General features: G+C 35.3%; 4 protein-coding genes across 4 annotated transcripts; 2 read left to right on the top strand and 2 right to left on the bottom strand.

Annotated features, from left to right (window-relative positions):
* Position 1: 1 nt before the first annotated feature.
* Positions 2 to 2,059, top strand: NGG1 (histone acetyltransferase; the record flags this gene model as incomplete). The annotated part of the gene is made up of 2 exons (XM_020218499.1): positions 2 to 1,499; positions 1,566 to 2,059. 2 exons carry the CDS (start codon positions 2 to 4, stop codon positions 2,057 to 2,059), a joined length of 1,992 nt encoding a protein of 663 aa, XP_020076892.1.
* Positions 2,060 to 2,125: 66 nt separating this feature from the next.
* Positions 2,126 to 3,635, bottom strand: MAS1 (Mas1p). The gene has a single exon (XM_020221102.1). It carries the CDS (start codon positions 3,606 to 3,608, stop codon positions 2,181 to 2,183), a length of 1,428 nt encoding a protein of 475 aa, XP_020076891.1. The 5' UTR covers positions 3,609 to 3,635; the 3' UTR covers positions 2,126 to 2,180.
* Positions 3,636 to 3,934: 299 nt separating this feature from the next.
* On the bottom strand, positions 3,935 to 6,442 carry HYPBUDRAFT_10989 (uncharacterized protein; the record flags this gene model as incomplete). The annotated part of the gene is made up of 1 exon (XM_020218732.1): positions 3,935 to 6,442. One exon carries the CDS (start codon positions 6,440 to 6,442, stop codon positions 3,935 to 3,937), a length of 2,508 nt encoding a protein of 835 aa, XP_020076890.1.
* Positions 6,443 to 8,533: 2,091 nt separating this feature from the next.
* On the top strand, positions 8,534 to 11,807 carry HYPBUDRAFT_148128 (uncharacterized protein; the record flags this gene model as incomplete). The annotated part of the gene is made up of 2 exons (XM_020220102.1): positions 8,534 to 11,744; positions 11,779 to 11,807. The coding sequence occupies 2 exons, from the start codon at positions 8,534 to 8,536 to the stop codon at positions 11,805 to 11,807; spliced, it is 3,240 nt and encodes a 1,079-aa protein (XP_020076889.1).
* Positions 11,808 to 12,046: the final 239 nt, after the last annotated feature.

Below are 12,046 nucleotides of genomic sequence, written 5' to 3'. Positions count from 1 at the left end.
AATGGTTGCATCATTTGAGACCCATTCAGCATCAACAACATTAGATGATATTATAAATGAACTCAAATTCACCTATGACTCTTCTATCGGTATACTAGATGGAGAGGCCATTAGAGAGATTCCAAGTTTGAATGTTTTACGAAATGTGAGCAAATTGATTGCCAATCTATCTAAAGATTTGGATGATGTTGAAAAAGTTGATTCCGAAGTATTGAATAAAATCAATAATAAATTAAATATAACAGATGAAAAAGATGATAAGACTCAGGATAACGAGGAAAATGGAATTTACAATGATCACGATATTTCTCCTGATTTCGAAAAACAAACTAATCTCAAGCGCTCAGCAGAAAATGATCTCGACCTTGACGATGACGAAAGCATACCGTTAGCAAAAAGACGTAAGCCCGCTCCTTCAAAAGTTAAACTAGAGGAAGACGAAGAAGAAGAAAAGCTGTCTGCCGTAACAAGTCAATCAAAACCTTCACTCGATGAAAAGTTAAATAATCAATCAATTGTTGAAAATGAAGGGTCCTTGACCATAGCATCAGACACCAATGGCGACGAATCAAATAGAGTGAATTCTAAGGATGACCCTGTTCCACCGGTACAACAAGGGTCTTTCACTCAGGAAAACGATACAAGGTTGAAAAATCCGAAATCTGAGTTTGTGACTTCTCAAACTTTGCCAGCAGAAGCTATCGCAGAACTTGGATTGTATTCAGAAGATAATCAAGGCTTGGAGACCCACGGAAAAGAATATTTGAAGAAAAAGTTTGGGGTGGCGTCCTATCCTGAGCGTGACCTACAAGATATGCTCCCCGGTGAAATACCTAATATTGATTTTTCCAAAAATAAAGCTCCATCTAATCAAGTCCAGTTTACTACTTTCCAGTCCTATATCGAATCTTATTTCAGACAATTCTCTAATGAGGATACCGCCTTTTTACAAGAAAAGTATATAATACCGCCAACCTTTGAAAAGACAGATTATGATCCTAATGTTACTCCATATTTAATACCTAAGCTAGGTGCATTTTACGCAGACCTTTGGTCCGACGAAGACACTTCTCTAGCTGCGAAACTAAACTCACCTGCATTTCAACAACCTCCGATAGATACTTATAAGGCCAAAGGTTCAATTGACTCATTAAGCGATGACAAATTATACACTGAGGACGTTTCATGTGGGCCGCTCTCAAGTAGACTTTTATCCGCCATTTTAAGTGTTAAAGAAGCAGAGGAAGAGGAAGATAATGATAAAGAGAATGCAGAATCAAATTCCTTGAAGAAGGAAAACCACTATGACGTTAATGGTGACGGGTTATCCAATTGGAAGCCTATTGCAGAAGAAGACGTTGCCTCAAGACTTAATAGCGGGGAAGACTATAAAGTATCAACTGAAGTAAGTGATTTCCATTCTATCGAGGAACGTTTGAAACGTGAATTGAAGTACATTGGTATTTTTATGAATCTTCCTGACTCTTCAAGTAGCGATAGTCATTTTGACCCACTAGATAAGTCCAAATCTAAGCTCAACGGCAAATCGAATAAGAGATTGGAAGCTCTTGAAAATGGAACTGTTAGTATTATCGACAGTGATGAGTGGGTGAAAAACAAAGAAGATGATGAAGTATGTACTGAAATTAGAGCTTTGCAAAAAGAGTTGAAGGAATCTTCAACGAAAAATAGAAAGTTCAAAAAGAGATTGATACCAATTGTTGAAGAGCAAATAGCTTACCAGGAGTACTGTACAATTTTGGATGACTTGGACAAGCAAGTTGATCAAGCATATATTAAAAGATTAAAGGCCAAGAGCAAAAAGAAGAAGCACACTGATCCTACACCACAACAGCAGGCCGTTAATAACGGATTAAGAGTTTTACTTGATAAAAGAAAGAGATGGATTGAAAATATTGGTAAGCTTTTCCCACCTGCAGAAATAATGAAGAGGGTTCCAAACGAATCAGTTTTCCAGGATTTAGAGCAATCGGATGACGAGGAAGCTGAAGGCGATGAAGATGTTGAAAATGATACCGATGCTTTAATACAAAAATAATTTGTAAAAATATTTGTACATTATAAATAAGACATTTTTATGTAACATTGATTTCTATATACACATGTAAAAACTTATATACTTTATTCGTTATTTTAGCATTATTGTTGAAATGATTTTCTTACAAAGACATGCCTTTGGTCATTTGTTCATGAGATGGTAAAGTTTTGACATTACCAACAGCGCTTAAAGCAATTGGTTTATCTTTTAATCTATAATTAGCCCAAGCGACAATTTCTTCTTTAGTTATAGACTCGACTCTTTCGAATACATCCTCTGGTGATAATCTAAAACCAGTATTTACCAATTGTCTACCAATATCTTCAGCAATGGCAGTTGAATCATCTAATGCCAAAACCAAGGAAGCTTTTAATTGAGCTTTAGATCTTTCAACTTCTTCATGAGTGATATCGCCCGATTTCAATCTTGCCCATTCTTTCATTACGGCATCAACAAATAATTTCAAATCTGCATCACGGTCTGCAGTGAAATAAACACCCATTAAACCAGTGTCAGCATATGAGGTGGTATAAGCCATATATGAATTAGCAACTGGAGTTTGACCAGGGCCACCAATGGCAGCTGTTACGGCTAAGGGTGATGGAGAATTAGAACCGATACCAATTGATCTATCCCAGGTTCCAATAATACCATTGGCAACGGATGCGGTAAAGAAATCTGGAGCGGACCAGCTGACACCTTCAACAGCAAGAGCAACGTGAGTCACTGGCATGGCATCATCTTGGATCCTAATTTCATCTCCGTGAAATATTGGCAAATCATCACCATGTTGTTTGAATGGAACTTCACTTTTCTTGATGTGGCCAAAATATTTTTGGCCGAGTTCCACAAGTTTTTCATGATCAATACTACCAACTCCAATTAAAGCCATTCTATCCCCTTTATAATTTTTAGTAATGTAATTAACCAAATCTTCTCTGGAAATTGTTTTGATCAATTCTCTTGGCCCCAAAATGGTTCTTCCCAAATCTTGGTTTTTAAAAGCTACAGCATGTAAGTGATCGAAAACAACTTCATCATACATCTTGTCAACTTCGTCACTCTCTTGTAAAATAACATGCCTTTCGTTTTCAATGGCTCGTTTTTCCAATTTTGATTTGGTAAGTAAATCACTCAAGATATCAACATTCTGAGCCAAATCTTTTTCTAAACACTTGGTGTAATAAACCGTATTCTCTCTTGATGTATAGGCATTAATTTGGGATCCCAAGTCTTCAACTTCCAACTCTAAATTCAATTGGGTTCTTTTGTTGGTTCCCTTAAATGCTAAATGCTCCAAAAAATGAGCAGTCCCACTATTTGTAGGATTATCTGCTCTAGATCCAGCATTTATCCAAACTCCCACGGTGGCAGTTTTGGTACCTGGCATGACTTCACTTGCAACAGTTAACCCATTTGGTAAAACACTTGTTTTAAATGTTGGCACTGGGGATTGTGCAGTTGCCGATGTTGAGGGTGCTGCAGCTGAAGCCAAAAATCTTTTCAATAATGGCTTATTAGCTTGCTTGATAAAAGATGTTCGAAGCATCGTCAGTCTATACTAACACTGTGCAAATGATTCCTATAGAAGTATTTCTGTAAGATATATATATATTCAATTTTTTTTATTCATTATTAAACGGTCACAAATTCTAGACTGTCTTGTGCGACATTGAGCGACATCCTTTTATATAAAGGCAAATCTACAATTACTGCTAATACCCTAATATAATCATTTATATTGAAGTCATGCATTAAAAGTATAGAAAAAGGTCGTGATGCTAGTTGTATTAAGTTCTTTTTTTGTTTTTTGAATAATTCTATTATGTCTTTGTAGACGATTTGTAGTTTTTTTTTTTTTTTTTTTTTTTAAATCTAATTTGGTTTTGGTTCCTTACTAACTTGCCTGAAAACTTCATCGTAAGGAGAGAATAACTCATTGTCGTCGTGATACTTAGGTTGTTCAATCTTTTCATATAAGAATAATGGTTTTCTTAAAGGTTTACCATAATTGACATTTGAGTTGATGAATTGCATGTATTGTTTAGCAAGTTCAGGGTTTGTGATTAATTCATCATTATCCAAAACTTCTGTAGTTTTCTTTTCTTCGTCATGGATTCTTTTGAAAATGAATTCATTTTCCTTCTTGTGGAATTCGGTGTATCCCCTGGTAAGGTAATATTCACTTAAAATAGCTTGATCAGTTTTTAAGAGTTTATAAATTTCTTCATCCGTCATATCAATTACTAAGTTGATAATCTTTTCGTTATCGAATTTAATTTCCTTGTTTTCACCAACGACAATTCTATAATCATTTTCATCCAACACTTTAGTTAATTGATCTTGTCTTAACCACAAACCTAATTTAGGTACGAAGAACCAATTTGCAAATTCTGGTCTAGTCAAACCTTTTGGATATTCGAACTTTAATCTTTCGGATAATTTATTAGGAATATGGACCGGAACACCACCTAACATAGTATATCTTAAAGGTGATAATTGATCAACTTTATAAAAATGTTTACGACGATCATTGTAGATTTCTTCATTGAAATCTTTTTTAATATCAAATAATCCACTATTATAAAATTCTGCTGGTACAGGAGCATCAGAATTTGATAAACCAGTGATATCGATATAGATACCAGTATCCACATCTATAAATCTAGCGTCAATATGATTTGCATGACGGCTGATATCACGGTTATGGACATAAGTTCCCACATCGATTAAAAACTTACCATAACCTTCGTTTAAATCTTCCACCACCAAAGTTTGATTATATAATTCACCCAATCTTACTAATTCTTTGATTGGCATTTGTACATCAAGATCATTATCAAAGGGGAACATATTAGCATTCCAATACCAAGATAATAAAGGACCATGCATGATCCAACTAACAATTCCTTTTTCTTGAGTAAATCTGAACCAATTTCTTAAAAGACGGTCAAGAATAATAGTGGTTCTTGTATTTAATTCTTTTGAAGTCCAACCTTTAACCTGATAATTGAGGCCACCATTGAAAAATCTCCAATCATAATGGTAACCACGATCATCACCTCTATTTTTTGGATCTTTACCAAGGATCAAAGTTGATTGTTTAAAATAAGTTGGTTCAGTAAAAGTATCATAATATTTAGATAATTCTAATGATTCCAAAAAACCTTGTTCATTTGCACTAAGTTTCCTTTGACCTTCAAGTCTTTTATATAAAGTGATTTGTTGATCAATAAGAGAATCAGAATATCTAAAAGCATCAGGAGGTAATGGGAGTGATTTATTAGTATTTATATCATCACTATGCAAAGATCTGTACATATTGAATGGATCTATTTGATCGATATTATTAGATTCAAAAACATGAAGGGGTTTAATTCTTTGTTTTAAAGAAGTGAATTCTTTAGTAGGGTCTAAGTTTAATTTTGGACTAAGTAAAGATTGTTTTAAATAATTTGTTAATTTATTCTGATTTGCTTCAGGGTAGTTATTTAAGATATATTCATTCATTAAACCAGATTTAGTAATACGATTTCTTTCTTGTGAAATTTGAACTTCGTAAGTTCCACCTTCTTTATTTAAAAAAATCAATTTATAAGGATTTGGCATATGAGTTAAAATATAAGATTTACCCTGACTTACTCTTATTCTATTTGTAGCCCTTTGTTCAGCATGATCTGTTTGAATAAAACCTGGTAATTGTTCATGTCTATCAAAACCCAATATTTTAATTGCATTTGGAGATAATTCTTGATTATCAATACATTGGAAAACATGATTTTCAGCATTAGTTGGAATCTCAGAAAATTGTTTAATCCAATGGCAACTTTTACGATCTTTAACTGGTTTAGCTAAATCAATATTGAAAAGACTAAAATCAATCCAATCTATCCAATCAAAGGGAACTTCTAAATCAGCCATATCTGAATCATTATTTTCAATGAATTTATTTTTCAAATAATTAATGTAAAGAGACATTGTAAGTCTTGGATCATAAAAAATTTCATTTTTATTCTTCCAAGCCTCAATTGAATCAGTTTCATTAAGAAAGTGATTTGGATTAATCTCAATTTCAGTATTAGTGAGATCAGTATTAGTTAACCAATATTCATTATTTGCGTTATTTGCAACATCTTGTAAAAGTAATTCAATTTGATTTTGATAATCAATATTTGTAGTTGAAATTTCTGCATTTGGATCATTTGAATCAAAGTCTATATTAAGTGATTCAATTAATTCTTGTTGTTTATTAAAAATTTCAACTCCAAAGCCTTCACCGGCGTAGTAAATATACGAACTAATAAGGTAAATGACATTGAAAAAAATAATCAATAAGCAGACTTTTTTTATAATTGTTAAAAACGATTTCGCCATTAAGCTCATTATTGAAGATATTTTGAGATTTAGATATTGCGGCAAAATCAATCCTCAGTAATTACCATAAAATATTACTGATATAACGACTGTACTTGACTGTGCTTACCTGATGTAAAATTTTCAATCACAAGCTTATCAAAATGCAAATAAAGAAGAAACAAAAACCAGAAAAAATTAAAAGTTTAAACCATCCCCATTGCAAATAGGTGGATGCCACTGATTAGATATATGATTACCAACTGAGCGATGATCGTTTTATTTCGACAAAAGAAAATAATCCCCTTTCTGGAATAATGGGGAATAAAGTAAGTGGTCGCAAGACATGAAACAATAAATTATTCAATAAGCAACAACATTAAAATGAAGGCTGTTAAAAAATCTCTTTGTTAATAGAATGGCTCATAATTACCTCACCGATTGTGTAGCGTTTTTGACTTTTTCCTTTTACCTTTTTTTTATATGTTTTTTGTATGTACTTTCTTTTTTTATTTTATTTTAAATACTGCTTCTTATTGTCAAGTTTGACAGGCTCCTCTCGATAACCCCCTAGAATGCAAATGTACATCCCGGGAACCTTGGAACCACTGTAGAATCCGCTCGGACGTTCGTTGACGTTATCACAGCCATAAGCGAGTCAGGTGCGAATAAGGTACGCAGTGTGCGAACCTACCGATTTGCAATCCAAATTTCAGACTAGCATAGGAAAGCCAAAGGGCCCTAGCGGTATAACCTTGTGGGGCCTGTTTGGGTATCAATAGGTATGTGAACCCTGATGCTTAAGGGAGTATCTTTCATAGTTCATGTATAGCATCAAAAACAACAAGTGCAAAAAAAAAAAAAAAAAAGAATGAAGGCACATAGTTAAAAGATGTTGAAGGCTGTGAGAAGATCAGAGACAATTCTTGCAAGGAGGAAATAGACAAAAGGACAAAAGACAAGCAACAAAGCAGATAATGTCGTCTCTACTTACACGACAATCAATCAGCAACCACTGGGGCACGGAGAATGAAGTAAGGAGACGATTCAGCAAAACAAAAAAAAAACACTAAGCATATCGAGTAGTTAACTCGGTAAACGCAGCTTATTCGGTAGACGCAGCTTATTCGATAGACGCAGCTGATAGACGTAGTTAATTCGGTAGACGAACAAGGAGGCCTTACCAACATGAAAAGATAAAGGAAAAAGCAAAAAAACAGCTGCAACACTATCTCGGTACGAGAAAGTAGCCTATCCAATATCACCCAACATACATTTAGCAACTGGAAATAACCAAACCACTAACAAGCAATACCCTGGTGTCAAAGTCGCCATGTGATGGAAGCGGAAGACTCACATGGACAACCGTCATACCGTAGACAGCGGCAGATTTTGCAGCAATTGAGCCCGTTAACCTTACAGCCAGGTTAAACAGCGTTAGAGTCCCAAATTTGCTCAATATTATGAACCTGGACTAGTATTCAGCACTTAATCTTTTGAAACCCTCCCCACTGCTTGCCGATCTACCCTCTATCAGCGAAACCGTTTGAATTTCAGCCTTATTAAACCGTGCCACTGCTACTCTCTCTGATCCTATACCGCATACTCCCAGAACTCCCACCATCGGAAGTCGCAACACAGCTACATGCATCGTCAACACCGGTCTTTGTTTTTTGTTCAACCGCTACCTGATCAGCCTCGCCAGCACCAACTGCCCCTCCATGTCAAAGATGACGTACGGGGTAGCATTACTGGGATGGCACCATGCCATGGCTCTAGGTGATCGCGTAGCAGTTTTTGATTTGGTGCAAAGTTACGGTGTTTATTTTTGTTTCAATTTTGGGATCATCTTGTCCTTTTTTTTTTTTTTTAGGCCCAAACCTCGCGGGTTTGTTTATTCTAATGGACTTAGCTTGGAGATGACTTCTTGAACAGTGATTCTACTGGGACTAAACTATATCTCCTGGACTAAGATATACATCCCGGACTAAAGACTCAACTGGAAGGGTGAAGGAAAGTGACAAAAGTGCTCATTTACCAGTAGCATTCTCTTTATATAGGATTTGGCCAAAAGATTTACTATAAAGTTCAATTGTTGATTTTAGCCTGGATGGAGATAGTATGGGTCGTTCTAAAGCAAGAGCAGACTCGTATTTGAGCAATCGCCGTAATAAACATGAAGCCAAAATAAAAAACAATGAGTCTGAATCAAGATCTATCAATGGGGATAATCAAGATGAGTTAAAGGGTTCTGATACTAATTCTGTTTCTGGATCGGATTCCGACCCAGAACTAGATTCGGACTCGGATTCAGAGTCAAGCTCATCTGCTTCAAATCCACCGCTCGATTTCAGTAGATCACCTACTCCTCTTCAATCTTTGCATAACCTTTCCACAACAAATCAAATTACAGAACCTCGGAATGATGCCAGGATGGAGAATTCAGCTGCTGTACTGGAAACTCAATTGGCAGAACATGAAGTGGCTGACTCATCTCAGCCGGTATCTGCTGCTCCTATTCTACAGACTCCACCAATAGAACCAGTTATAGATGATCCCGTACAAACCGTGGATGAGCTTGTTTTCAAAGTCTTGAAATACCATGTCCATAAGTTAAAAACCGACATTAAATACAACGCTAACTCTAGAGAAAGAATACTTTCTGAGTATATGTCGTCAATTCCTATTGGTTCCATCAAAGCTTCGGATATTCCATCTACTTCGGAATTGTTGAGATCATACAATTCAAGAGTTGAAGTCTTGGAAAAGGCCTCGTTGTATTTCCCCAATGAAAGAAACATCACTCAACTTTATGATTTATTACCCGATGACTCTCTGGTTAGACTCATTGAGGAAAATTATCTCGCAATAAAAGCTACTGTTCACCACCTTTTTGATTCAGTATTTAAAACTAATACTCCAATTGGGAATAATGGAGACAATATCTATAAAATTTTCATTGGCTATCAAACCCAATTCAAATTAGATAACCAGTTTATTTCTGTTAATCTGGAAAAATTGATCAAATCCTTTATTATCACCCGTCTTGCCCCTTTTCTTCTTCAGCAACTCGAAACAGTTCGACAAGATTTGAAAAAAGACCATAAAGTTGCAAGAATTTTCAATTCAACGTCTCCTTTCGAAGAACAACGGAAAACGATCATCTCGAAGATTCAAAATTTCTCAGCAAAAGATATCTTCTTCTTTGATGAAGTAGTTTTCGACCTTGACAATTTAAAAGTTTTATCAAAAGATATTGTGAATGGACAAAGAGCTCGTTCACAGGATGCGAATAATAACGGTAACATCCCAACTCTTTTAACTTTGGGAATTGCTGGTAATTATCCTGGTACTGAATTCCATAAACCCTTGATCATCACCAATGCTTCTCATGATCGTGAAGTTCTTACACGAAACAATTATCTATATGAAGCCAATGGTATCAACTCACAAGTTGCTTTTTCTAAATATTTAAAAGAATGGGACCTTTTATTGACCTTAGATTCCAATAGAAAAATTGCCATTGTTATAGATCATTATTCCTGTCATTTCATTACAAACAGTCTTGAATATTTCCAAAATATTACTTTAATTAGGGTAAATAGATTTGTCAACTATAAAAAAGGACATCATATTTCAAAAAAGAAAAGATTCAAATTGCCATATGAATTGGGTTTTAATCAAATGCTTCAATTACAAGTTAAACAAGATTTTTTAAATCTCGTTATGAAAGATAATAAAATATTAACGGAGATTGATATAGCCGTTAGTATCAAAAAATTCTATATGAAATTCATTCGAAATTTTATCGTGAGTGAAACTTATAAAAGATTATATCAATTAATCATTGCATGTGGCAGATTGGATGAAAATGAAGATAACCAAAAATCTAATGATGACCACTTTATAAACAAATATCTCGAAGATACTGCAGTTCTGGGTTCTAAGTTCATCTTCAAAAACAAATACAAATTTGTTATTATGGAATCGTTTGAAAAAAAGACAAAAGACTTTTTGTTTAAACTTGCATCTAAAATACCAAACTCTGCCATTTCACCAGGCCTTTTGAAAAATGCTCTTTATGATAATCTTTTAGCTCAACCCTATGAAGACAAGTCGAAAATGCAATACACCTCGGATAATATAGTGGACCTAATCAAATTCGAGATGCAATATACCCCCGAAAACATATCCGATATGAGCGACGATCAAGATGATGAGGTAGAAGTGATAGAAGAAATAGAAATTGAAGACTCTGACCACGCTTCTGAACTGAGAATTAACTCAAACTCTGACGTTGAAGAAGACCATGACGAAGCTGATATTGATATGGTTGATGTGAATACCGAAGGAGAGCAAGGTGATACCGAAGAGCAAGATGCTCCTATGAATAACAATTCTTCGAACGCAGATGCCTATATGGAGACTAACGAGAATGAGAAAGAAGATGAAAATACCCCAGCAGGAACATCAGACAACGATTTGTTCGTTCAGAGCTTCACTGACGAAGAAAATGAAAACTTAGAGGAAGCTGAAACTGAAGTTACAAAGACTCCGATAAGAGGAAGAAGACTTCAAAAGGCACCAGCTCCAGAGAAGGAGAACACAGAGAATGCTTCATTTACAAGACTGTCAGTAAGTTTGGAATCAAAGCCCAATGCTCCAATAAGTCAAATTTGCAATAACGTAGTAGAATTATTAATCCAAACTACTTCCAAAAAATTCTCTAACAAAGTTCTTAAGAACAATTTACGGATTTCCAGAAGAACCAGATCGGCTTTCAAGGAGTTTTACGAATCTTATTTGGAGGATAAACAGGAAGCCTTCAAGCCGAGACCCACAACTCGTAGATCTAGAAGAAAAGCACCTTCTGTTGTAACAGAACTCATTGATTTAACTGATACTGAGGAGGTTGAGGATCAAGAAGAAAAACTGAATAGTCTGAATGATTCGGATAGCTTACAAGAAAAAAATGATACGGAAGAATCGACCCATACAATAAGTGAAGCTGAAGACTCCAACAATTCCAATAAGAACAATCTGAAGAAAACGAACATCAGTAATAAAAAGCCGGCTGACACTTTACAGAAAGAAAAAGACGAAAAGTACAAATCTATCTCAGATAATAATAAACTGGGTCATGAGCTAGGTGAGAGTGGTGAAAATCTGAGTGAAGATGAACAGAAGGAAAATACAAACGAGCAAACTGATGAAGAATCAACTAGGAAACAACTGAAAGAGAAAGGGCCCAAGGATAGGCTTAATGAAGAACTGAGTGAAGCTGTTGAACTGAGTGATGAACTGGATAAAAGTAGTGAAGAACTGAGTGACGGTGAGAGGAAAAAGAAAGCCAATGACAATTTCAGCAAAGACAGACAAAGTGATAACGAACTGAATAATCAACTGGTTCAACTGGTTCAACTGAGCGAAGAAAACGAAGATGAAAAGGCTAATGAAAAATCTCATGAGGACATTCTAAAGGACGCTCAACTGAACCCAAAGCTGACTAACAAGCAGAATGATGATCTGAGCTCAAGTGATCTGAGTGATGACCTGAGTGATGATCTGAGTGATGACCTGAGTGATGATCTGAGTGATGATCTGAGTGATGATCTGAGTGATGATCTGAGTGAT

This window comes from Hyphopichia burtonii (assembly GCF_001661395.1).
Source record: "Hyphopichia burtonii NRRL Y-1933 unplaced genomic scaffold HYPBUscaffold_3, whole genome shotgun sequence".
Classification (NCBI taxonomy): Eukaryota; Fungi; Ascomycota; class Pichiomycetes; order Serinales; family Debaryomycetaceae; genus Hyphopichia; species Hyphopichia burtonii.
Note: the sequence above shows the minus strand (reverse complement) of the source record. Positions and strands in the feature narration are given on the sequence as shown.

Coding starts and splice junctions, on each gene's coding strand:
- MAS1 (XM_020221102.1), bottom strand. CDS start 3,608: ATGCTTCGAACATCTTTTATCAAGCAAGCTAATAAGCCATTATTGAAA.